This window comes from Diadema setosum, chromosome 2, assembly GCF_964275005.1.
Source record: "Diadema setosum chromosome 2, eeDiaSeto1, whole genome shotgun sequence".
NCBI classification, from domain to species: Eukaryota; Metazoa; Echinodermata; class Echinoidea; order Diadematoida; family Diadematidae; genus Diadema; species Diadema setosum.
Genome location: NC_092686.1, coordinates 18,255,777 through 18,282,903, shown reverse-complemented (window position 1 = coordinate 18,282,903; position 27,127 = coordinate 18,255,777). Strand labels below are relative to the sequence as shown.

The following is a 27,127-nucleotide window of genomic DNA, read 5'->3' as shown; positions in this document are numbered from 1 at the left end:
TCTCTAAACTTTGTATAAGTAACCTTTGACTATTAAATTCACATCCTTCCCCCAAATCAAATAGTCACCCAGACCTATGCAAAGACTAACAAGCAAGGCCAGAATATAATGCCTCTGTCACCACTGATGTGGAGGCATGATGACTCTGAAGGACACAAGGATACAAATCAATATCTGCAAAGTGCTCCATCTCATGGCATCCCAACACAACGCCAGATTGCTGGTCCAATGAATGGTCTGTGAGTTACTTGCCTTTGTCAGAGATAGATCATGGAAACTGGTGGTATATTTATGTGAATATGAACCAAACTTGGATCTTTGTGAGGAAAACTGGCATATGTAAAGCACTGCATAAAGTAGGTAGGATTCTTTGACAGGAGAATACTGGAACTGAAAAGAGCACATTAAATGCACATATCACATTGTAATAGCCATTATATCATCATAAGGAATGGATGGTCATCATTTAATGGTCCCTCCAAGATTTGTGGACAGTTTATGGTGACATTGTCATGTGGTGGCCAAACAAAATCATGACATTAAATATAAATTGATGTTAATGCAGTAGTACTATACCTGCTGATCCCTTTCTAAAAAAAAAAAGTTAGGGACAGTACAGCAGAGCGGGGCATCTGACATATATATTGTGAGATTCAAAGCAAAACATACTGTGATATTTCAGTCACTGCCTTTGATTACATTGGCTGAGTAGCAAAAGTTATATTTTGTGGCAGGATCAAGATACAAATGAGTATTGGATCTTTGAGGTAATCCCAAGAAATGGCATACCTTGAGTGCCATCTCCTCCAACCTGGTTCTCTCCTTGCTGTTGGTCATGGCACTGTCCATCATGGTCACCAGCACATCCCTCTCATGGCTGTGCTTCTTGTCCACCTCAGTCATGACTGATGATATGAGGGACACTGGGTCTGGAAGATAGTATCATAACAGGTCAAAGGTCAAAACACAGCTACAGATGAATGGTCACGAATCCGGTATAGCACGATTTCTCCTCAGAGTATAAATGAAAACACCTAGTTACATTCAACTCATCATGACATTTGACTTGCTATGGTTAATTGTTTGAAAAGTGTACAGCTTTATATTCGGTGGATGAGAAAGAAGAAATCAAATGTCACAAAATTGCATTACAGACATGCAGGAACAGTTCAAAAATGTTAAAATAATCAACATTTGGGAAACTGTGAAGTGACTAAATGCATGCTTATGATTGCACGAACAGAAACACTCATATTGTGTAGATCAGCTTTGATGTAGTTGTCAGTATTAAAGAGTGCAGTGTCCCTCTACACAATCCTATGCAGTCCTTACTTCTCAGAACAAAATAGTTGACACCATTTCCTGTGAAAGTCATACAAGAACTGAAATCATGGATTACAGGCAATGACCATTATTCCGACTTCATTGACATAATCTAATACTAGCATAGTCTGCTAGAAACATGAATCATCACCTTCCTATAGCATGTTAATAGTGCAGTGAAAGTCTCTCTACATGCTTAGAGGATGTGTGCATTGCAGGCTGCATGACAGATTTCCAGTATTCATGAAACATCACGACATTTAGTGCCGCACTAGTAAGCAACAATTTGAGCTAAACTTTTACAGTGAATAAAACCTTGATGCCAGTGACTGCCCTCTACAGACAAATCATGTGGAAATATGGCAGCTCACAGTGGGACATTACCTCTAAAGCCCATTTACACCGAGCATGGTATGAGCAACTGTCCGGGTTTTTGCTGTGGTGCACCAAAAGGAACCATGTCTGGTTCTGTTACAATATCACTTCTGCGCTAATAATTTTGTTACAAAATTAATAATCTACTGTTGTTGCTCTTGATTTTCATATAAGAATAACATTTTGGGTGATTTTGTACTAAATTTCTGATTCTTTTTTAACTGAATCAGACATGGCTCCTTTTGGCACACCATAGCAAAAACCCAGGCCTTTGCCCCTACCGTGCTTGGTGTAAACGCACCCTAACACTGTAAATATAAACATTTGTCCCCCTGTTTACACACTTAATGAGGTTATGCATGTGTATGCTCAGGCAGGCTCTGTGAGGAGTATTTCTGATATCAACATCAAATTATCACTAACTGCTAAAGTCATGCATCTCATAAAAGGAAGGCACATCATTTCCATCGGTAGTAATCACATCCAAGGTGGCACTAGACTATAACACTAAACTAGTGATGGGCGTTGTTATGGCAACAGCCTGTGTAGATAAGAGAAATTACCTTCACTCTCTGCAGAAGCATCCTCCTCAGCTAGAGGTGATGAAGGTGAGTATGGAGGAAGATGGCAGATGAAGAGATGACAAAGTGCATGCAGCATGATACAAGGCAGGCAAATGAAGAACATACACAAGACACTACATCACACCATGCAATGAAAACACTTACAATGCGTATCTGCTCAGGATGGTCAACAGTTTTATCTTTTTTTTTTCTCTCTCTCTCTCTCTTCAAGCCAATCTTGTTTTGATTTTGTTTGTTAACAGAATGAAATTGAAAAATAATATTCCTTATTGTCTGTTTCAGTGCACTTGGTGGATGCATTTCATTCTGTAAGCCAGACATAAGACACAGACAAATGTGTGATATATCAGAAAACTAGAAATGTCGCTTTGGCGACTGGTATGCCTCCGCCATAATGCATGATTTTCCCAATAGGTCTAGATAGTACATGTGGACACTGTGTGATTACATTTTCACAAAATTGGTAAAATATTGGAATGACAAGTTTGTCACAAATGTGTTGAATGTTCACCTTCCTTGACGTAGGTTTAATTGGATGAATAGGAGAGCATGTATCTAGGGATTTAAGGACTTTAACTTGACTTTGACCCATTCATACATTTAGGCATTGAGTAATTTTCAAGGTACAGGTGTGGAGAAAAAGTGCAATTTCTGAATTGAATAGTAAATTGTTACCATTTTCATCTGGCCCTTGACCCTAAAATTCATAAGATAATTACTTTCAGGTAGAACATGCATAATATGTACTAAGTTTCAAGGTAACTTGAGCCACTTCCGAGATATGGAGGAAAAAGTTAGTGCAGCACTTTCACTTGATCTTTGACCTTTTGACCTTTGAGGCAAAAAGAGAAAAAAAAAAACTTTCCAGAGAATTTCTATTAGGTTACACACGCATACACCAAGTGTAAAAAAATAACCCTGCTGGCATTGCATAAATATGAGGGTAATAGTAAAATTTTGAAGGGTTGCACTTGACCTTTGACCCCTGACCTTTGACCCCATGAACCCTACATTCTCTAGATAATCACTTCCAGTCAGTACATGTATATACTATGTTCCATGAAGATACCTTGAACAATTTTCCAAGGTACGGAGAAAAAAAAGAAGTTTTGATATTTTTACTTTACCTTTTGACCTTTGACCTTTGACCTCATGACTCAAGCTTTCACCAGAGAATCTTAATTGGGTAATACATGTATACACTAAGTTTCAAGAAAATCTCTTCAGGCATTCAATAGATATGGTGGAAACAGTGAAATTTTATGTATTTGACCCTGACCTTTTGACCTTTGACATCATGACCCAAACTTTCACCAGAGAATCTTAATTGGGTAATACATGTATACACTAAGTTTCAAGAAAATCTCTTCAGGTATTCAATAGATATGGTGGAAATAGTGAAATTTTATGTATTTGACCCTGACCTTTTGACCTTTGACCTTTGACCTCATGACCCAAACTTTCACCAGAGAATCTTAATTGGGTAATACATGTATACACTAAGTTTCAAGAAAATATCTTCAGGCATTCACTAGATATGGTGGAAATAGTGAAATTTTATATATTTGACCTTGACCTTTTGACCTTTGACCTTGAGCATGTGCACCCAAAAGTTGATAGGCACAACTTCACCCCCTAATACACATACATGCCAAGTTTCATTAGGATACCTCAACAGGTTTCGATAGTTACCTTGTCCACAAAATTCATTACGGACGGACGGAAGGACGGACGGACGGACAACCCGAAAACATAATGCCTCCGGCACCACTTCGTGGCGGAGGCATAAAAATGAATGGTACCCTAGTGTCTTTAGTGGTTTTGTCAAACAAGATATATATCTCCAAATGAAACAACAATGTCTAGGATCACCAAGGTACATGTAGAAGTAATTTATTAATTTCTTCACGAGGATCTTTCATTCTCATTTCCTGGGATCGTAATTGCACCAATGTGTGCAGGACACCGATTAGGTGCAGCCACAATTTAATTAGCAGCATGTTTTGATTCTTAACATAAAACACACACATGTACACACACAAACGCGTGCGTGAAAACACACATGCACATGCTGATGAAAAACACATGCAAATACAATTATTTATGTTTAAAATATTGAGCTGTAATGAATTAAGAAACTGGCTTTTTGAGAACTTGTTCATTTAAGATTGCAGCTGTGAATTTCTACAAATTGATGCTCCTGACTCACCTCTACACACAGAAATATTCAGTGTTCTGAAAAATCCACCTAAGCAGACTGATGGAGATCAGTCAGATTTTAACATTTCTACCTGGCACAGAAATCTGGTTAAAACTGATCCTGCTCTCTTTCTCAATATGCAAGAAAGTGTTATAGCATAATAAGACATCATGGATGATGACACATTATGAAGTTATTAGAGGAGGAAAATTTAAAGGTTAGAAAGTTACAGAGAAAAAATATGAAGGCCAATACTGGATATAACAGCATATGACACAGCTCTCTTAATTCTTGATCAGATTTGATATAGTCACTACAATGAAGTTGAACAGTAGAAACAGTGTGTGCTAACTTAATGCATATCGAAGGCAGAATATGTAGAGCAATCAAGCTTAAACAGAAGGTTACACATGACATAAATCATCAAGTGTGAATATTGATGCATGCACATGTTGTTCCAATGGAATGAAGAGAAAACTATTGTTACAATCTGTAACTAAACATAAAAGGTGAAGTGATCAAGCATGAAGCATTGTCAATACGTTCAGTGAATGAGGCAATATGTGTGTCAATACTTACCCAACCTCTTTGTGAGCAAGTTCAAAGGGCTTGCTAACTGACACAAATGTACAATGCATTGAGACAAAAGAGAAAGTTAGAGATTCCAAAGATGTCATGATACATTGAGGTTGCCAAGAGGATGAGCTGTATGTATGACTGTGCTACCTTTCTTGGAGGCCTGTGATGCATCAGCCTTCATGTTCTCCCTTTCCTCCTGTAGGAGCTGTTCCTCAATCTCAGTCCTGGTCATCTCAGATGTCGCTGTGGTAGTCGTGGCTGCCTGGCCCTCCTGCTGTTTGGCCATCTTGGCTCTCTTGGCTGCCAGTCTCTCCCTTGCCAGCTGTTTCTGCCTCTCCCTGTCCTTCTCATAGCTGTTGGCAAGTTACAAAGGAACTTTAATCAATATTCCTGCCTTCTTAGAAGTAAAACGGGACAAATCAAAGTGTGCTGTTTCCACAGGAAGGCATCTTGGAAAGCCATTTGATTTGATGATTGAGGTAGCTTCACATCAAACCTTTCAGGCTCAGGATTGGATCTGCTGAATGGCCCTCTAAAAGTCTTTGACTTACTAGGACTGAACTAGATGAACGAGAGACAACGTAACACTTGACAACAGGATGTTGATTAGTATCACTTCGCACACCATGACCATGTTTTAATCAACCCACTGAAGACTATTTGAAGACTTATTGGGACACTATATAGAATGTAAATGCACTTGTATTTAGATATCAACAGATGTCATCTGACAACAAAAAGATACCATTCTGTACAACTGTCTGTAAAATACCCTATGTCACACTGACTTGGCAAGCTGTCTTACTTTGCCTCTCGGGCCTTTTCATGCTGCTGAGCCAAGCCAAAGAGAGCGGCAGCGGCCTCAAACTTCTCCTCATCTTGCAGCTTGCGTTGATCTCGACGTAGCTTGGCCAGGGCCAGCTGTCGCTCCTTCTCAGCCATCATGGACTCATTGTGGTCCTTGAGACCAGCTAGGAGGGCATTCTTCTCATCCTCAAAGTGGTTGTTCAGATCTTCAAGAATGTTCTATAATGGGGATAGACAGAGATAAAAGATACCCAGAATATAGAAAATCATGACAGACATTGATAGCAATTAAACAAATACCAACAAGCCAATTAATATACAAACTTTGAAATTGTATTTGTCATTTGAAAGTAGAAACAAAATTAATACATTAACCTGTTGAGGACGAGTCCCGAGTACCTCGGGCAAGCGTCTATGGGAAATGCATGTTGTAGCAAAATCAAACCATCATCAACAAGTTAACATGCAGATTGTTGCATCTAAAAATAAGAAACTCAAATGCATTCAGAATTGTTTGTGGACAATTTGGCAATACTTCAGTTGATTATTTGATTAGAATTTGACCCTGAATGCACAGAGCATCGGTAGTTCCTTTGCTGTTAGACCTTAGCACTGGAGCGTTGGTAAAACATTTCTGTTACTCAGATGGACGTCTTACTCAAATTATGGGCTATTATGATGAAAACACATACAATATTTGCCGAAATACCCTACAAAAGATTACAAAATCTAGCAACTTACATGAAGATCAAGAACACTAATCCCACTATAAAATGGAATTAATAATGAAATAATATAACATAAAATGAAAGAGAACAATTTTTCTTCATGACTTTCTTCTTAAGAAATCATCCATTGGAACATTCTTATAAATGAATCTACTGTTCAATGCACCTTTGAAAAAACTCATATTTTGGGCCCCCTGTATACAAACAAAACAACATCTTCATCATTTGACCAAGATGGCTTGTTTCCAACAGCACAACGATGCAACATTGAGTTGGCTAACTGATATATTGTTGTTGTTGTTGTTGTTTTTAGTAATTTCTCTTTTTCTTTGATGAATTTTTGTTAAATGCAATGTCAAAAGTAGACTAACATGTCTTTTCTTGCGTTCCTCCAGGACATCTCTTCGGGTCTCCTCGTGATCCAGGATGTCATCCAACACTTCCTCATCTACTGCCAGACCTTCCGCCTCTCGCTCCTCTTTCAGCTTCTTCCTCCTCTCTAGACGAAGCTTCAACCTTTCCGCTTGCTCTGTCTTTGTTACACCGAGTAGACGAGCCAGCTCTTTACGCCATGTAGGGGGTGTGGGAGAGAAATCAAGTCACAATCAGATCACTGGAGGGTTGACTCAATAACACACTTGTGAGAAATGCAAGATGGCCACTACCACTAGTGTGAAGTAAGTTGATTGCTTTAATAGGGTAGACTTTCATCAATAATATAAAGTGTCCCCATGCATAAATTTCACTTATTTTCTTCTTTTTGAAAAAGGTTGATAAATACACCTATTGATGGCAACTTTATTGAAAAACCATGGCTTGGGACTTTCTCCTAACATCAGCCCAACAGACTGAAATATAGAACACATATCTCAAAGGCATCAGTTACAGAATGAATTATCAAGATGTACCTTGGAAACTAATGCTGGCACTGTTAGTAGGAATATCAATGCACATCTAACTGTTTAGGTTTTAAATGATGCCATATGATTTGGTAAAATTTCGCCACATTGTAGGGAAATTTAAAGGGGATGGCTAGTAACCGATCAGTGGGAATCAGTGGGAATGCTGAGGGATGATTGTTCCAATCCTTGTGGGATTCATTTAAGAGTACATTATATATCTATTGTTGTGTAAAAATTATTTGCTTCAGAATGGTCTCATATTCAAGTAATGTGCAGTTTAATGTTTCCAGGTTAGCGTGCCTGGTCAGTGACGGGGCATTAATCTGCACAGTACTTGAATATGAGACCGTTCTGAAGCAAATAATTTTCACACAACAGCAGATATATAATGTACTCTTCAATGAATTCCACAAGGATTGGAACAATCATCCCTCAGCATTCCCGCCGATTCCCACTGATCGGTTACTAGCCATCCCCTTTAACATACATCATTGCAACAATTCCTCATTAGCATTAAAGATCTCATTGGTACAAAGTTTTGTGATGTTCCTTCCTCAGCTAGTCAATACAAAAACAAAATATAAAAAAGAAGGACTTGCACATGTTAATACCTCCGTTATGATAACACATTGGTACATTATATGATGCAGATAATATACTGTAGAGTGACATAATGACATGCACTATGCATTGCTGGTGTTATTAACTGCCCCATTCGGTGGGTGACATAGCTGACTCATAGGAAGATTGTATGACTGACCTGTCTGATCCTTGATGCCCTGGCTGAGCAGGGCACTAGCCTCATCAAACTTGTTCTCCTGCCTCAGTTTGCGTTCTTGGAGCTTAAGCTTCATGAGGCGAGCCTGGCGCTCACGCTCTGACAGCTGGGCCCACTCTGCCTCTCCTGTCTGCTTGATCAAGGCCTGGGCAGAGAACAACACATCCATTCATTTTTCATGTTTGGCAACAAACTTCCCAATGTGCAATTTTTAAATTGTGTGCATGAAATTAATCCCTTCTGTACCTGGACAAAACTAATGATGAAAAGAAAAAATACAAATACTGCTGCTTTCATGTTGCTGATCAGTATGCAGCAAAACTCAACAAAACAGAACTCTTGTGCTATTTGGGTGTGATTCAACATTCAAAATATGATGCATAAATGACTGTAGTCACATAAAAATCCTTTTCTTTTTTGGCACAACTTGTGACAAAACAGCTTTTTTCCATATGTGCACAAATTACAAATCCCGATATCAACTAAAACATAATGGGGGGTGAACAGATGCAGAATTTTGCAGCCAAATCTAGTAAATGATTGCACTTGTCCTACATATAGCACATGAGCCTCTCGGAAGCAACACCTCTCTGAAGCAACACCTCAGGAATGCAGACACTTCTAAACATAGGTAGGCTAGTACCTCAGCTACCTCACATACCTCAGCTAGTAGCTTGTCCCTCATGGCATCATATTTACTCTCCAATGCCTTGACAAGCTGCTCCTCAGTGACTGCCTCTGTCTCCTCTTTGGTCACAAGCACTGTGGCAGCTACATTGTCATTCCACTTGTTGGCCCTAGCGATGAACTGCACTTGCTTCAGCTGCTTCAATGTCATCAAGGTCTACACAGAACAAACAGATATATCAACGAAACATTATTTCATTGCAAGCAGCGCAATTGTACACGTCAGTGTTTAATCTGTTAGTACTGATGGTATGACTGCTTGCATGTCAAGATTGTTAAAAGGAGGCATAAATCCTTCTGATGACTTTCAAGTAGAACATTTGATAGATTTTGAATGACTAAAACTTGGTTGTTGTTTTTTTTACTGGTTTTATACAGTAAATTGCTCTTACAACTACTCCAGCTTTTCTTTGGTCTCTTTGAGTCATCCTTATTAGGTACAGTATACAGGAACTTGTGCAAGAATTTCAGTTATTCATTTAACCCCGCTTCTTAACCAGGGTGGGTCATGAAGCTTTCTCAGGCGGACGGTGGTGTCAGCCAAAAATAAGATAAAAAAAGATTTATACTTGTTGGGCCTCAAACAATTTTGTAGGAGCTAAAGCCAAAAAGGTTGAGAAGCAAGGGATTAAACAAGGTAAGTGCCAAAATGTGTCTCGCCCTTGTGGTGACCATCCACTCCCCAAGGGACATCTACTATCCAAGTTTGGTCACAAACAGACCTATGGATCAAAAGTTATGACCCATAATAGAAACGCGCCATAAAAACTGAACATTGGGCCCTAAAGTTCATTGACCCCTGCCTGTGAGCTTTGACCTTGAGGTGACCTTCATATATGGTAAAATGTGAAACTTTGCATGACCCCTCTTCCCTCGAAGTTTGATTGCAATTGAAGCCCAGAGTAAAGAGTTATTGAAGTTTTTGTAGCGTTCTGGACAGATGACTGACGGACGGACGGACGACAGACGGACGGACGATGGACGACAAACGGACGGACGACGGACGACAGAAGGATGACGGACGGACAGACGCTGCAGGCGATCCCTTAGTCTCCCCTCACCTCCGGTGGGCTTGACAAAAATACTATTGTGAACGTTCTGTTGAGTCAGGCATTGCTACATAGCACACAGGTGCATAACACAAAATCTATAATAGTGAACATTTTGAAGACCTATGTGTAATGTCAAAAAGGTGGACAATTATCCAAATGATTTGATCACACCAGACCATGTAATATTCATACTCCATGCTTGGATGAGTGTTGTATAGCATGATTTACTCACTATGTTGTTCTGGATCCAAATACAGGCATTTATTTTTTCACCACTGATCTCATCTACAGTTTATACATAGACCAAACTGATCTAAACTAAGATCTGTGAAAAAAAAAAAAAGCTAGCTTGCTGACATAAGATGTCTCAGTCCTTGACTGCTTCTAGCTCTGCCACCTACGTACCTTGTTGTCTAGATCCTCCATCAGGATACCTGCTTCCTTGTCCTGCTTCTCCTGAAGGTCAGCCAAGAGGTTGACCTCTATGTCTTCATCTGAAGCCTCCTCACCCTTCTCAGTCTTGTCATGGAGATGACATTCAAGCTGGATAGCCACTCCTTTCTGTTGATTGATGGCAATGTTGTGATATCCACGATAGGTTGTGGTTAATGACAGATAGAGTAGGAATTAGAAGAGGACTTTACATCTCATTCTTATTGATCGTCACATGATCTACTTGGTGCAATTTGTTCATATACCAATGATTTGAAATTACGACTACTTGTATGACTGTAATCTAATATCACAGTATCTCACAGAAAAATATAACAGTATCATTATGGCAATGCATTGTCACTTACATAGCACCACTCCTACGTCTTGTACACAAAAAGACCCAAATTGTGAAATCCATTGATAGTGTGTAGGACACCACAAGCATACTTATTGTCCAAATTGGTAGCGCTGTTTGATTTTTACAGATCTTTGTTTATTTCTTGTATTCAATGTCTCTATGAGAAAAAAAGAAGAAAAAAAAGGGAAGAATAATGGTGACTGCCATAACTTCAAACTAAATGATTGAAATAGTGTAGAAAATACACTGGGTAGAGTATCCAACTTAGCGAGAGCTAGGCCGCATTCATGGTGCCTTTTCAATAAAAGAAGAGCGGTGAATCTGACCTTCAATATCTCAGTTTGTTCCTGCTCAGTCTCCTTGGTGGGGCCACTCTCCCTCCACTGCCTTCGCTGCTCCTTCAGCTCTCCCAGTCGCTGCTGACGCTTCTGCTCTGACATCAGGCTGGCGTTCTTACGCAGCTCACCCTGACTCTCCTCTTGGACAAGCTGCCATATACAGAATGGATCGAATACGCTTTCCTTACTAACTATCAAAAGAATGAAAACATGAATATGTTGGCAACAAGATGGTAGCCCTTGAATATGATACCAGATTGCAAGAATCAAAACATCTCAGTGAAGTCATTGGTAGTGCTGACATGGAATTCATATCATTCTCTAGTCAGTTGCCAAATGAAAAATAAAAAGCAACTACCTCTTCCGTAATGGATAACAAATGCAAATCATTCAGAGTAGAGGAGAGTATCACATTCATAACTATTTCCTATTTTTTGGACTTGTCAAACAGAAAATTAGTTCATGTGTTCAAAACAAACACTATTGATAAACAGTCAGTAATTTTCTTTATGTAATAAGCATATTTATAATAATTTTGGCTCTTATGAATATCACAGTCAAGGAAAAGCTTAGCGTTGTTCCTCTTATTTCCAGTCCATATTATTTCCTTCCAGTGAGAGGTATTCCAACTGACCTGCATGAGGAAATCTCTCTCAGAGGAATGCCTCAGCTCCATCTCCTTCACTACTGCTTCCTGTAAGGCCTGCTTGTCATTCTCATTTTCTGGCATCACAACAGGAGTGTCTGTCTCCTGTTTGGCTCCAGATGCCTTCAACCTACGCCTCTGCTCCAGACGCTCCTTGGCCAGCTGCTCTTGCCTCTTGCGGTCCCTCTCTTTCCTGAGAAAATTATCAATCCAACATTTGTACTAATTATCATGATTGTAGTGGTAAACTTTACACTACTTTCTGAGAACAAATCACTGCCATATGTGAGTTGAAATAGCATTTTTGGGAAAAGGACATTTTACTGTGGCCACAGATTCTGAACAGGCATAACTAGTCAGTGTGGGATGTAATGATATGTGATTATGATTTAAATCAAAAACTTCCATGTCAGAGTATGTATCGCCTTGCAGAGTACATGAATATGACTGGCAAGACCACCATGGTGCCTTCCTTAACTTGACTTCTCCATACTTCTCATAGGAAAAAATGAGTCTCTTGAAAATAAGTACATTTAAGTTTCCATAAAGAGCCCATCTGACCTTTGATGTATGAGCATATACACATGCAAAAATCAATTTTTAGTCTGAGTGATGTCTGAGAAAAGTTACCAGATCTCAAGTCTTTGGGTACTGGATATTGCTTTCTTCTAGAACATTCAATAAGTCACATAACTGATGAAGCTATACACCTTTTTCATTTGTTTTGCATGCAACAGACCTCTATGAATAGAGACAGACAAGAATGACTTGTGCAAAGAGACTCACGCATCCTCTGCCTGCTGGGCTAGACCCATGACGAGGGCAGCAGCCTCAAACTTGTCCTCCTGCCTGGCCCTCCTCTGCTCCCTCCGTAGCCTGGCCAGCTCTGCCTGCCGCTCCTTCTCGCTCTGGAGGCGATCACTCTGGCCACGCAGTGCAGCCAACAATGCAGCTTTCTCCTACAGGTGTTTTGTGAAGGAGACAATGAAGCTTATCACCATGTCATGTGTTTTGCTATAACTGTGTAACATTACTTGCAGTGAAACATGAACAAGTGAAATGCTCAAGTAACTTGGAAATGGGAAACTTAAAAAACAAGTAATACAATGTAGTATAGTACAAATATTGTTATTATAAACATGAAGCACTATTTCTCACTGTCAAAATGTAGATTACTGCTTAAATATGAAACTACTCAGTAGATAAAAGTGAAAATGGTGATATGTAATCATATTTGAAATGAAACGTGGTGGAGTTTCATGTTGTATTGTTGACCTTAAATCAACCTGCAAATTAGCATTGTCTTTGTAGTTGACCTCTCTAAGCATCTACAAACTGAATTAATTCATTGGTACAAAATCTAATTGTTTTGTAACACTCAGTCTGATACAAGTTGCTATAATTAATGCAATCAGCTTCTTTCCACTATCTTTATGTATAGCGTTATGTAAAAACAGAATACACTATGCATGCAAGTAACTGGCAGCTTAACGAGTCAGCACACCTACCAAAGAAGGTCCAAATTGGAAGAATGAAATGAAGTTTAGAGTATTTCAAATACTACTGATGGATTCAATATAGAATTCAACAATGTAGCATAATTGATGACAGGGAAATTTTAACAGCCAGACATGCAAATGAAGCTGCAAGAAGAAGAGGGTGGTCGACTATGCACTTAAATGTCACTTACATCCTCTAGCCGGTTGTCCAGATCGAGGAGAACATTGCGACGTTGTTTCTTAAGCTCCTCCTCCTCCTGCTGAATCTCCTCCTCTTCCAGTCGAGTCACTTCCTCCTCTGACATTCCTGATTGGTTTTGGAGGGGGGAAAAGGGAGAACAATTAATTTTTTGTCTAATGAGTAAATTTACAAGAAGGATCCCACTGTTGAAACAAGGAAAAGTAGAAATTACGCGGTGCGTAAAATGTGTCCCCGCCGGAAGTAGCATTTAGTAGCAAAATGTACAATATCGGTAAAAAATCAAGGTCAAAGGTCAAAGAAGTCAAAGGTCAAAATTCTGTGTAGAAGGTTTGAAGCCATCACCTAGTGCCATCACAAACAGCAAACAGAATCGAAATCGGGTTTTGATAGAAATGGCGGAGTAGCATTTTGTAGCCAATGTACAATATAGGTCAAAAATCAAGGTCAAAGGTCAAAGAAGTCAAAGGCCAAAATTCTGTGTAGAAGTTTTGAAGCCCTCACCTAGTGCCATCACATAAAGAAAACGGAATCGAAATCGGGTTAGAAATGGCAAAGGAGGAGCATTTTGTAGCCAATGTACAATATAGGTCAAAAATCGAGGTCAAAGGTCAAAGAAGTCCAGGGTCAAAATTCTGTGTAGAAGTTTTGAAGCCCTCACCTACAGACTGTAGTGCCATCACATAAAGCAAACGGAAATGAAATGGGGTTAGAAATGGCAAAGGAGTAGCATTTTGTAGCAAAATGTACAATGCAGGTCAAAAATCAAGGTCAAAGGTCAAAGAAGTCAAAGGTCAAAATTCTGTGTAGAAGTTTTGAAGCCCTCACCTAGTAACATCACATAAAGCACACGGAATCGAAATCGGGTTAGAAATGGCGAAGGAGTAGCATTTTGTCGCAAAATGTACAATATAGGTCAAAAATCAAGGTCAAAGGTCAAAGAAGTCAAAGGTCAAAATTCTGTGTAGAAGTTTTGAAGCCCTCACCTAGTGCCATCACATAAAGCAAACGGAATCAAAATCGGGTTAGAAATGGCGAAGGAGTAGCATTTTGAAGCAAAATGTACAATATAGGTCAAAGGTCAAGGTCAAAGGTCACAACTGAAATTCTGTGTAGAAGTTTCAAAGCTCCCATGTAGTGCTATCATATAAAGCAAACAGAATCAAAATTGGCTCATAAATGACAGAGAAGTAGCAAATTGAATATTTTGATCACACACGGACGCACAGACAGACAGACGGACGGACGGACAGACGGACACACGGACACACACACGTACGGAGCCCGTTTCATAGTCCCCTGCTCGAACTCGTTCGGCGGGGACAATAACACTGGGATGAGTGAATAAATTCATCAAACTATCTAGCTCAGTTTATCATCATGGTATCAGGATAATTCTTCAGTCACACTGTTTGATACTACATCTGTATTCACATTAACAGTGTAAGGTGGTAGCAGCAGAACCAGGTACTTAATTGAAGCAAGGCATTTTGTTCTCAGTCAGAATGGCACAACACTGTAAGTTCATTGTTGTTTCATCATAAACACCTGATTGCCTCCGTGACATCTACATCAAATAAATCAAAACTTAGACTAAAACTTTAAAGACAAACCTTCAGCCAGCCTCTGCTTGCGTCTCGCTAGTCTTAGTCTTAGTCTCTCCTCTTGAGCCTTCTTGGACTCTCCCATTAGGGACTCCAGAGCTTGCTGGGACTTGGCAGCATCACCCAGCAGCATGGCTGCCTCATCAAACTTGCCCTCCTGCCGCAGCCGGCGTTCTTCCATCTTCAGCTTCATGAGGCGTAGCTGGCGTTCCCTCTCTGATAGCTGTGCCCACTCTCCCTCTCCAAGCTACAGGCATCAAGACAAGTAAGGAAATAATGACAGTTTACCGGGAAAGCTGTGCCGAGGCACACTGTTTGCATTAGACATTGTCATACCCGAAATGCAGCTCAAAATCCAAAGACTGCAAATCTGGATCTACGACATATCCAAACATGCAATAGATATAATGCACAAACACTAAGAGACACAATAGATACTCATTTACCACAGATAAAACCTGTCTGCCATCACTGCTTGAACATTAACAGTAAATGATAGGAAGAGGTGGAATACTAGGGGGACTTAAGATGGGATGTAACTGTTACACACATAGATGAAACTTAATGATTGAAACATAGCATGCACTTCCATTATAAAAGTAAATCTGAGTTCATGTCATATCTTTCTCACTCCAGTGTATGCAATTCGGTCTAGCTTGCCTTTTACAACACAGAGTCAGCACAAAAGATGACATAACTGAGCAATGTTTGGAGCTTATCAACACTAACTACCCCTTCTGAAGAAGGTACTTCATATTTTGTTTCCATACACCAGTACTGTTTATGTATTTCAAGCCTTTAACTAGTGACCAAAATCTGAGAAAATTCAGATGTATATGGTGTGTGTCAGATGAATGACAAAAGACAATTCTTGCTGAAAAACTTCTGACAGACATTTCCCCCCCTCCACTTTTTTATATGCCAGCTAACACAAGTTCTTACAAAAAATCAAACAAACATACAAGGCAAGTGCCAAAATGTGTCTCGCCCATTCACGTAGAAGAAATTGTTTTACTAACTCCTGGAAGTTCATTGACCCCGCCTATGACCTTTGACCTTGTGGAGACCTTCAACTCCCCAAGGGACATTTACCAGCCAAGTTTAGTCACAAACGGACATATGGATCAAAAGTTATGAGCCATAATCCAAACGCGCCGTAAAAACTTAACATTGGGCCCTAAAAGTTTGTTGACCCCTGTCTGTGACCTTTGACCTTTTGGTGTCCTTTAACTCCCCAAGGGACATCTACCAACCACGTTTGCTCACAAACGGACAGATACATCAAAAGTTATGAGCCATGATTGAAACGCCCCGTAAAAACTTAACATTGGGCCCTAAAGTTCATTGACCCCTGCCTGTGACTTTTGACCTTGAGATGACCTTCATGTTTGGTAAAATGTGTAACTTTGTATAACCACTCTTCCCTCCAAGTTTGATGGAAATTGAAGTCCTCAGTAGAGAGTTATTCAAGTTTTTGTAGCGTTACAGACGGACGGACAGATGCCGCAGGCGATCCCTTAGTCTCCCCTCACCTCCGGTGGGCTCGACAAAAATCATGAGATTGGATTCTGTCTTAATTTGGCAGTAACATAGGAAAATCCTGACCTGCTTCATGAGGGCATCAGCAAGAAGTTTGTCCTTGAGGGCATCATACTTGGCCTCCAGTGCTTCTATCAGCTGGTTCTCTCCGGCCTTAGTGGTAAGGTCAGTACTGGTCACCACAATAGTCACATTCTCATTCTTCTCATTCTTGATTGCCTCTTGGTTCTCAGTCTGCAGCTTGGTAAGGGCACCATGATCCTTTTGTGAAGAGGTGAGTTAGAAGAGGTACAAAAACAATCAAAGTATGTGGAACTCTTGTCACTTCTCTATCATCTACATGTGTACAGGCAGTGAAGATGGAAAAAAAAAAAGATTTCAAACTCTTATAAATATCTCACATGATTTACCAAGAATATTCCCAACAGATACATGCAATGAATTCTACATTAAAATGCTTCAATTTCTGTTATTCTTTAATAAGCTAGCATAGATTACACCACTGCTGCGCAGTGCTGCAGGGTACGCTATCTACTTAGTTACCACTCGATCAACAACTACAAGTACATGTGCATAATCATTATCTCCCCCATATCCAACCAAATTACTTATCCGGACGGGCGCTGGTCCCAACATGGCCAGATAACAGAGGTCAGACTGTACTTCAATAACTGGAAACAAAGGAATCAGAAGTTAGCAACCAGCCACCAACAGAGCCATATCTACACCAGTCCTGTCTTCAGAAATGTCTTACTTTGTCTGGTAGAGAATGGATGATGGTTTCACACTCCTTGTCCTGCTGCAGCTGTAAGTCAGCCATGATGGATATGATTATTTCATCTTCTGACACTTTTCCCTCCTGACTGGATTCCAGGAGTTTGGATCGTGAGACCATCTTAACAACAGCTGCCTCCTGCAGTAACTTAGTTCGCTCTTCCTTTTGACCTGTGTACATAGGAAAAGGATTAGAATAGAGAGAATATCACTCATTGGTGTCCAAAAAGCATCTCAAATAAAGCCAAATTCACTATAAAAAAATACCAGAATATCGAGCAAGACTTGTGTTTGAACAAAGCTATCAAGGCCAATCTTGCATTAGGTAAAGGAGGATATGACATATTCTTTCTAACCTCATGAGAAAGAATAAAATCATATTACACGGTATTACTGAAGAGGAATGAATAACATTACAAGGCTTTTTGCACAGGCATAGTATAGACTTACTGAGTTGTAGCTGCTTGATCTGGTTCCAGATGTCTTGAAGTCTCTCAGCACGTGCCTCTGCCGAGAGGTTTCCAGCAATGAACCTTTCCTCCTCACTGCCACCACGTTGGAGGAGCTGAAGGAGAACCACCCTCTCTCTCTCATGCTTCCTCTCTAGCATCTTGAGGACTGCATCCTGGTTTACAGAACATTATCAGGATGACACCTTCAGTAGAGACTACGCTTACTGAAAACTCCTGACAATTGAGAGGCAAATTTGTCCCTTGGGTGCAAGACACACTCATAAATGTGAACTCCTTACACTGTTTCTAATTTGTTTAGATGAGTCTACAACTTTCTGGGTATAGTTGTACCTGTTCCCAAATTGGTACGCATATGAGCAGGTATACACGCATCAGAACTCTTCTGGAATATATCTTTTGTCCACTAACACAACAAACTCTTCTGCTAGTAGAATCACTCTAATGAGAAATAGCACTAGATTGAGTAGATGTATGTACAAGTGAGTTGTGGTACAATAAACCAACACATTTCTACTGGTAGTTCACAGCAATATGCATGGAATACAAACCTGTGCAAGGCCATAAACATGATTGAAATTCTGCTTATTTGGAATACCCTTGATCTAAATTCTCGGTCTAAATCTTCCTATTTAAGACATCTGTCAACAATTCAACAACTCGTCATGACTAAAGTGAAACATAGTAAGATCAGGACATGAGTTTCTCTGGATTCATTCACGAGGAGATGACCAAACATAGGGCGTGATCTTAAGAAATCTCACCTGCATGGCAGCTTTGTCTGCCACATCTACAACATGTAGCTCTTCATCTTGCTCCTCTTCAATAGTTCCTAGCTTCTGTCTTCTCCTTGCTGCCTCAAGCCGTTCCTTGGCCAACTGCTCTTGACGCAGCCGATCCCGCCGTAATCTGGGCACAAAGTTTGTGTTGCACAAACATTACTCTATTCTCATATTGGTGAAGTGTATATGAATAACAACTATGGCACCCTGCCCTGAAATTGAGTTGGCATAAAACCTAGCATAATTGTGAATACTCTTGAATAAAATTTGATTGGAGTAATGCTGTGGTAATCCTTTTGTCTAAGAAATAATGCTGAGTACAGAAATTGTGTGTATGTGCTATTGCCACATGACACATCAATATTCAGATACTATACTTATATGAGTAAAGATGTAAATATGAATATAAAGTTGTTTGAAACAAATGAATGAAATGCCGATAACTCTTCTCCAGCACACAGTACACTGACTCTCCTGTTTTGCCTTTAGTTTATAGTAAAAGATGAAGGAGAGTACAAAGTTGGTAAAGACTGGGATATTACCTCTCATCCAAAGCGCCCTGATGTCTCTCTGCCAGACCCAGGACAAGGGCAGCCGCATGGAATCCATCCTCTCTCCTGGCCTTCCTTACCTCCCTCTTCAGGCGGGCCAGTGCTGCCTGCCTCTCCCGCTCGTTGAGGTACTGTGCATCGACACCCCTGAGCTGGGCAATCAGGGCTTCCCGCTCTGCATCGTAGCGCTTCTGGATCTGAGTGAGAACATCATCCTCTGTCTCCTCTTCATCTTCTGAGATGCCACCCTCCTCACCCTCTTGAATTGGATCAAGGCCTGGAAAGTTTAATGTGAAGTTTGATTTGTGTCAGAATATTGGGCCCCATCAATACAAGCCCTGCTTCACAGGGGTCCATAACCTTTCAATGTCTTTTATATATGTACACTTTCCGATATAATTACATGCATATTTTTATTTGCATGTGTATACATATGTTTTTACTGAATGGTTGAATGAAAATTGAATTGAATTGAAGTGAAGTGAAAGTGAGGGGGATCAAGAAGACAGCTTGATGTTTCCATGATAAACATTGCACTTGCACAAGGTCCCTAATAATCAAACATTTGCTCAAATAGTCAAATCTCACATGACTATTTCTGCTATTCATATCACAAAATCTCAACTACATTTAGAACAGACCTTTAATATGATAAATTAGAAGTGAGTCAAATTTCAGTAATTGAAGCACTACTAAAGCAAGCATGCAAAATGATGTGGATGACACGATTACACGCAGACATAGTTTGAAATGGTAATGCATGTGTCTGCATAAACCAGTTTAAAAAATGTAAATATATCATGAACATTTGTACAATGTGAATCATTTACCTTGTGATACTCTCTTCTTTCTCAGCTCCATTTTCTGCCTTCGTTTCTCTTCATAGCGGTCCCTCTCTGAACCCATCAACTTCTTGAGATCATCTGATGCCACCTCAATCTGAAGCAACTCAGAAATCTCGGAGGTTTTGCCTGTTGAAGAGGTAATGGTTGTCAATCATTTGTTACGGTGTGGTGACATCTTCATCATCCCATTTTTTTTTTATTTTTCAATGAATAAGCCATGAGTATAAGATTGTAAAACACGTTCTACGGCCAACTTTTGTGAGAAAGCATCTTCTGCTGTGTGAGAAAATGAATATCACTACAGCTGCAGCTGTTTATATCTACCCTTTCTGAATTCCAGTAAATTCAATTCAAGTTTGGTTTCATTGCAAATAAAGATAGCAGAACAGTAAGCCAAAATGAAAATATTGTCATGCATACAGAGAAAAAAATTATGATTACATGAAACACACACCATCACATCTGCTTTTTAATACTAAATTGCAAACATACAAAAAATGAACACAGTATGTTTGTTTAAAACTACGAAACTTGTTACTTGTTTATGTTCTTCAGCTTACATTTCCCCTTAAAAATTAAGAAAATTTTCTCATATGTAAAACCATACAACTATCAACTGAACTAAAAAAACATGTATCATTCATTCTTCCCTTTAACATTTGAAAGCATGTTACCTTCAGCCCGAAGCCTTCTCTCCTGCTGTTTGAGGTCCAGCAGCATGGTATGCTTCTCCTCTTCAGACATCGTCTCCCACTTCTCTTCACCAACCTTCTTGATGAGAGCCTCCTTCAGAAGCTTCTGTCTCAGGGTGTCATACTTCTTGTCAAGCGCCTATAAGATGTAAGGCATAATTAAAAATGTTTAGCGATGTACATCTAATGCATGGCTGACTTAGCTATTTCATTGCCTCCTTTTTCAACAGTTGTTATGACATTTTATTTTTTTTTTTTTTAGATATTAGCATATCTCAACTAAATCACAACTGTGTTCCCTATTACGAGAACAATGCTCTTGAACAATAATACCATTATGTGCTTCACACACTGCAATTTCAGCACTGAAATTTGACATTTGGATTTGCTCAATAGCCTTCTTTTTTCATCTGCTGATATTAAATTCAGAACAACTGTCAGCAGGGTTATGCTACGTTATCAACTGGCAGAGAAAGAAACAGTTATTTTTAAATAACAAGAAAAGCACTCATATGTATTTAACAATTCCTCACCTGTAATAAGCTGTCTTCATCACCGACACCCTCGTACTGTGTGAAGATCGTCAACACATTGCGTCCCTGCTCATTGTGGCGAGCCCAGATCTGATCCATGCGCAGACGAGACAGCTGCTCCTCAGTCTGGCAAGGTGAAAAAACAAGCACAGACTTATCTTGGTCATTCCAGACACAACCACAGAAATTCAAGTTCAACTTCTCACTTTCTAGTTGTCAATTGCTGGGCACTCTCGATATTAGCTAGTTCCATTTCTTGGTATAAAAATTTGAAAAACCTGTGTCCTTCTGTAAGCTACACAAGAGAGCTTAATTGGAAAGTAAATCTAGTATTTTTGTTATGTTACAGCATTCAATTGTTTGAATCATATATTCCCCTGGATCCATGAAAGAAGGGAGTAGAATTACCCACCATAATCAGAGCATTTAATTACAATATTATCATATTGTACACTTCAATATTATCGTAACCATCCCGGAGAGCATTGAAATAAGTACACTGTCTGATAGTAGTTTAATGATAATCATGACCAAATGATTGGGAGAGTGTAGTCGTAAAGTTAGAATGTCTAATATGACATTTTTATGGCACCTTAATCAGAAATATAGCACTGGATAAATCCTATATGTTTGATTAAAATCTAATTGTTGATGAAAATTGCCTAGAATTTACCAAATAAAAGTATATCACATTTTGATGAGCCACAAGGTAAGTGTAAACATCAGAAACCACCATATTGAATTGAATTTGTATACACAGTGGCTTATCATAGATTTGCAGGGTGAAACTATTTTACCTTTTAAATCTATAAACAGTTTGAAAGACAAAATAGTCTCAAGCAAAAATGGATAATTTGAATGAGGGACAGGTTGTCACCAAGCATTTTGAAAAAAAAAAAAAAAGTGGAGGCTCATTCACAAACTGAGATATAGTTCATACTTCTACTTGCCTGATAACAGGCTTCATATAGCCATGGTCTTGAAGATAATATTACACTGTATCTCATGTAAAATGCACAATGCAAGTGACATTTGTTCATTTCTTCCATTTGTTCAACATAATCACCTTACGGTGTAATTAGCATGATAGATGAAAGCAGCCCTTTGATACCTAGTGCATTCAATGGAGTTGATTTTTTTTTCATGCACTACACCAAGAAATAGGTGAATTCTCATGTCACAAACAGAATTCATCTCAACTACCTACAATATATGCCAGTAGCTTATGATAGATAACTACTGATGCTCTTCATTTGAAACAACAGCATTCTGTGTGACCCTGCATAAGCAAAATCAAATATCGAAAAAGACGGTTACTTATTTAAATCTCCATTGACAGCGCTGAATAGATACATACATACCATTTGTCTTACCATTGTAAAGATGGTTGCCATGACAACCTCACACTCTCTTTCCTGTTCTTCCTGTAGGTCTGCTAAGAGTGTAGCAGTCACCTCCTCCTGCTCAACTTCCCCTTCTGTCAGCTGTTCCTGTAAGGTCCTATGACGGAGGATACTCTTGATAGCTCCTGCCTCCTCCAAGATGTCACGATTCTCTTCTTTTTCCTCTGAAAGAGAATTATATGTCCACAATATCACATTACCCAAAGAGTTTATAAGTGTAAATTATCTCTTGCAAAATAAATAGTATAAGTACTACAATACATACATACATCTGTCTTTGCTTTCAATCTCAACACTAACTACTACGAATACAGTTATTATCGATTGCTTTCTTCCATACATCATATGTGACTGTGCATCACAAAACGAACGAAAAGTCGCAGCCCTTGATTTTGCGAGAGGACCTCAAAAAGGTGAAATGGGTCAACCGGGTCAATTTTGAGTTTTTCATACTATCTGAAAGAGCTATTCTTCATTTACATTATTCTTAAGTTTGGGGTTATAAAACGAATTGGAAAGTGTGTTTTCAGCAGTTTTGCTACAATCCCTTTTTTGTAGAGCAGTGCGATTAGGTAAGTCTTTAGAGGCCCCCTTTCATTTCTTTAAAACCCTTTGCACATCCTTCACTTTCAACTCTAATAACTTTTGAATAGATAATGCTACTGCCTTGAAAGTTGGCATTTATCATGGACAGAATGTGCTAATAGAGCATGCTTAATTTCAACTTAATCTGATAATCCCTTTATTGTTATTGCTACGGTGGTTTACAGCCTGTTTTTGTTTTTGTTTTGTTTTTGTCCCTTTCATCACTCAGCCAGCATGGTTTGGAAAGATTAAGCGCTTGAATAGACCCTGTAATTCAGAGCCTCTTTTCTCAGTCCACACCTTTCCAGAGTGTGTGCTTTCTTTCCAATATGTAGATAGGTTAGGGGATCGGGAGTCCATTTGAATTGAGTCATACATCATTTTACAGCTTAGAATCTGCTCTTTCAATATCTTCCCTTAACTAAAAATCCATGTCTGGCGACTTTTTGTTGGTTTTGTGATGCAGGGTCACATATAATGTCACAGTTGACGACTGCAGCTCCAAAACACCACCAGTCCTTCCTTAGATATTTCCCAATGGAATTTTAACTCTCACAGCACAAGAAAACGATGCATAATTTACTCTAATCAAACACTTCACAATGGTATTTCAATTTCCCCAAGACTTTTAGATTTCACTGATAGCATTTATTCTACACTGAATTAGTAATGTGTACAAGGCTGTAGGTTGATTACCATGATACATTTTTTTTTTCAGAAATATCTCACCTTTTCATTTTTCACTACAAATAGTAATTTCTAAATTGTCTATTTGTTGAGAAATCACAGAATCTGGAGACAAACCGTAACTCCTCTCTTGAAAAGTGAATCAAGATTGTATTGAAATGTGATCAGTTGATTTGACAGTTACAACATTCAAATTCATATTCAAATTCAGTTTATTTCACATGCTAAAAAGGAAACATCACATTTAGAAGATGAACAGAAGAGAACATTACCTGTGTGTAGAGACTAAAGGGCAAGAATATGGACCGACTAAACCACTGGACAAAGAAAATGGTGCAATAAATCCTGTTACGTATTTGAGTCTCTCCATCTTACTACAGTTACTGTACCTTTCTTTTCAAGGTTGAGTCCCTCAGCTTTGGACCTGAGGTGAAGGAGTCTTTCCTGCCTGCCCTCTTTGCCCATCTTCCTGGCTGCATCTCTTACATCCTCACTGCCCTCATCCATGATGATGTTCACCAGGAGCTCCTGCTCCGCCCGATGCCGGCGATCCATCTCTCGCAAGACTGCATCCCGCCAGGCCTCAAGGTCACCTGGGGAAGACAGTTACAGGGTTAATAGTGTAATGCCCTGCAAGCCAAAGTTCTTGCTTATTTACACTTAATCATTAATGTGATTATATAATGCATACATATTAACAGGTCTTACTGTTCCATTTGCAGTAGTGGCGAGTAAGATATCATCATCTTCTGTTTACAACTCGAGAGCCATACTCACCAAGCCTCAGTACTTCTACCATGTATATGTGAAGTGAATGCTGCATGTGGTCTCTGGTTTGAAAAAAATCCCACAAAGTACATTGGATGGCATACCTTTGGGTGGTAAGTTTGGATCATCAAAGTCATCCACAATCTGTTCAGATTTGTTCTTCCTTGCTGCAAGCCGTTCTCTGGCAAGTCTCAGTTGACGCTCTCTCTCTGCCTTCAATCTACAATTAAATTATGATCGGAATTTACACAGTCATGGGCTATCTCCTCTGAATACCAAATGGTAAATTGAAGAAGGAGTGAAGTGATGAAAAACACTCCAAAATACAATATGCATATCAAAATGACTCCAAGTACTATACTTACTTAATTCTTCACAACAAAAGTTTGCATGAATATGTTTGTATATTGAAAGGGAAAAAAATTATACCTCTAAAAGTGGAAGATTATAGAAGGTGAATGTGAATGGTATTGACACATGACAGCATGCACGGCAAAGTAATAGATGATAGTATTGCTGCAAGCTTAGACTTCTATCAATGTGCATACTTTTCCTCCATGTTGGCTTTGTTCCTCTCTGCCAATCCGAGCAAGATGGCTGCCTCATCAAAGTTGTTCTCCTTGGCTGCACGTCGGCGCTCCCTCTTCAGTCTCAGCAGCAGCTCCTGCCTCTCTCGCTCACTAAGGTACTGGTTCTGTTGTTGCCGTAGCAACATCATGATGGCATTGAGCTCTTCATCCTGCCTCTTCTGGAGGTCCTTCAGGATATTGCCTGTGGTTGTCTCACTCTCTTGAATTTCTGCCAGAAGTGAGTATATCAGATTTTACTTCAATCAGAACTTCAATTTGAAGTAAAAGACTGCTATTACAATACTACTGATGTACTTCACTTGAATGCAAAAATTCACTTGATTCATGTCACTTAAATGTAGCAAGAAATTGCTGTTGTTCTATAGTGTGTTGTTGATATGAGATTGCTCTAGAACTAGTGCTCTTTATGACAAAAGAATATGCAGTACAGAGAGCTGTCTTAGTACAGAAAGGGACAACTAAAATATTCAATGAAAAGTACAAGTACAGGTGACTGCCGTTAAATCAAAGTCCTTGGGACCGGCAGTTTTCGTTCGTTACACCAAAATTTCGTTATAGCCCAACAGGAAAGAACATAAAGACATATTGATGATAATTTTGGGACCTAAATTTCTACTTTGTTGTAACAAGAATGTTGTTATAACCATGTTTCGTTATTACAGCAGTACACTGTATACCTGAATCACTCTCTTCATCTGATTCAAGGCCTTGGGCTTTACGCTTTTCCCTCATGAGAAGCCTCTGTTGTAGCTTCCTCTGGAACTCCTCTCGACTGGTGCCCATCAATTTCTCCAGTGCTTCCTTGTCCTACAGCAAACACACATAGAGAGCATACTGCTCAGCAATACAATTCTCTAGCAATCTTCATATGTACTGATCATTTCTCATGCCATTGCACCAAGATAACTCTTAATCACTGCTGGTGGTGACTATGTTTTCTCAAGAACATGATAATTTTGTTAATGTGTCCTTTATACTTGATTAAAGAGAAATATTACCAATACTATAGAATCTGCCTAGCAAATCTGATACAGCAATGCTATTGCAACTGATTGACAACTGCCCTATAGCGACGTAAAGAAATGTAATTTTTGAATTTTCATGAATTTGTACAGCAATGCTGTTCCAAAATATAAAGCCCTTAGTTACCAACATCTATGAAGATGGTTTTATAATGACATTAACCATCTGAAAAAAAAACAACAACAACAACCAAACAACATCAGTTGTGACCACCATTCCAGTCATGCAAATATCAATGACAAAGTAATCACTGTGAAGCTGCTCATGTTAGATGCATTGCATGGCTAACTTTCATGTGTAGGCAACCTAACACAAGCACAAGATGCTTTCAAGGCTGCCTGGCTCTCATTGTAAACGCCATTATTACATGTTATTGTGTTTTATTTTGCCGAATAAATGGCCTAAATTGGCCTCAATCAATCAAAAAAAAAAAAAAAACTTATAGTATCCCTGAAATAATGAAAGAATTTCGAATCATGGCTATATCATCCAAACGTGATAACTTTGAAAAGCTGAACATACCTTGATACTGTCTCCCAAGAGCTTTGCTGCCTGGTCAAACTTGCCCTCCTGCCTGAGACGTCGCTCCTCAAGCTTCAACTTCAGGATGTGGCGTTGGCGATCTCCCTCAGTCATCTTCCTCCACTCAGCCTCTCCAAACTGCTTCAGAAGGGCATCTGTCAAGAGCTTGTCCCTGGAAATATGACAGGCAGAGATATGAGTTTGCATTGCTCATTCCTGCTTCACAATCAAACATGCTGTGTATGTGATAGACCTAATGAATATTAAGT

The 27,127-nt window shown here is 39.3% G+C and overlaps 1 protein-coding gene across 1 annotated transcript in view; it reads right to left on the bottom strand.

Annotated features, from left to right (window-relative positions):
- LOC140246207 (uncharacterized) overlaps positions 1-27,127 on the bottom strand; it is a 66,877-nt gene that overhangs the window by 27,188 nt on the left and 12,562 nt on the right. Inside the window, exons 13-38 of the mRNA XM_072325657.1 lie at positions 26,859-27,030; positions 25,991-26,120; positions 25,272-25,521; positions 24,828-24,943; positions 24,345-24,548; positions 22,654-22,847; positions 21,281-21,406; positions 20,730-20,886; positions 20,041-20,181; positions 19,202-19,487; positions 18,642-18,786; positions 17,858-18,032; positions 17,388-17,578; positions 16,700-16,894; positions 15,104-15,341; positions 13,483-13,598; positions 12,579-12,751; positions 11,781-11,985; positions 11,135-11,296; positions 10,421-10,576; positions 8,938-9,120; positions 8,259-8,421; positions 6,968-7,158; positions 5,867-6,087; positions 5,209-5,414; positions 790-929 (exon numbers count right to left, since the gene is read on the bottom strand). Of these exons, the coding sequence (XP_072181758.1) occupies positions 790-929; positions 5,209-5,414; positions 5,867-6,087; positions 6,968-7,158; positions 8,259-8,421; positions 8,938-9,120; positions 10,421-10,576; positions 11,135-11,296; positions 11,781-11,985; positions 12,579-12,751; positions 13,483-13,598; positions 15,104-15,341; positions 16,700-16,894; positions 17,388-17,578; positions 17,858-18,032; positions 18,642-18,786; positions 19,202-19,487; positions 20,041-20,181; positions 20,730-20,886; positions 21,281-21,406; positions 22,654-22,847; positions 24,345-24,548; positions 24,828-24,943; positions 25,272-25,521; positions 25,991-26,120; positions 26,859-27,030 (4,636 nt within the window). The remainder of the gene's footprint in view (positions 1-789; positions 930-5,208; positions 5,415-5,866; positions 6,088-6,967; positions 7,159-8,258; positions 8,422-8,937; positions 9,121-10,420; positions 10,577-11,134; positions 11,297-11,780; positions 11,986-12,578; positions 12,752-13,482; positions 13,599-15,103; positions 15,342-16,699; positions 16,895-17,387; positions 17,579-17,857; positions 18,033-18,641; positions 18,787-19,201; positions 19,488-20,040; positions 20,182-20,729; positions 20,887-21,280; positions 21,407-22,653; positions 22,848-24,344; positions 24,549-24,827; positions 24,944-25,271; positions 25,522-25,990; positions 26,121-26,858; positions 27,031-27,127) is intronic.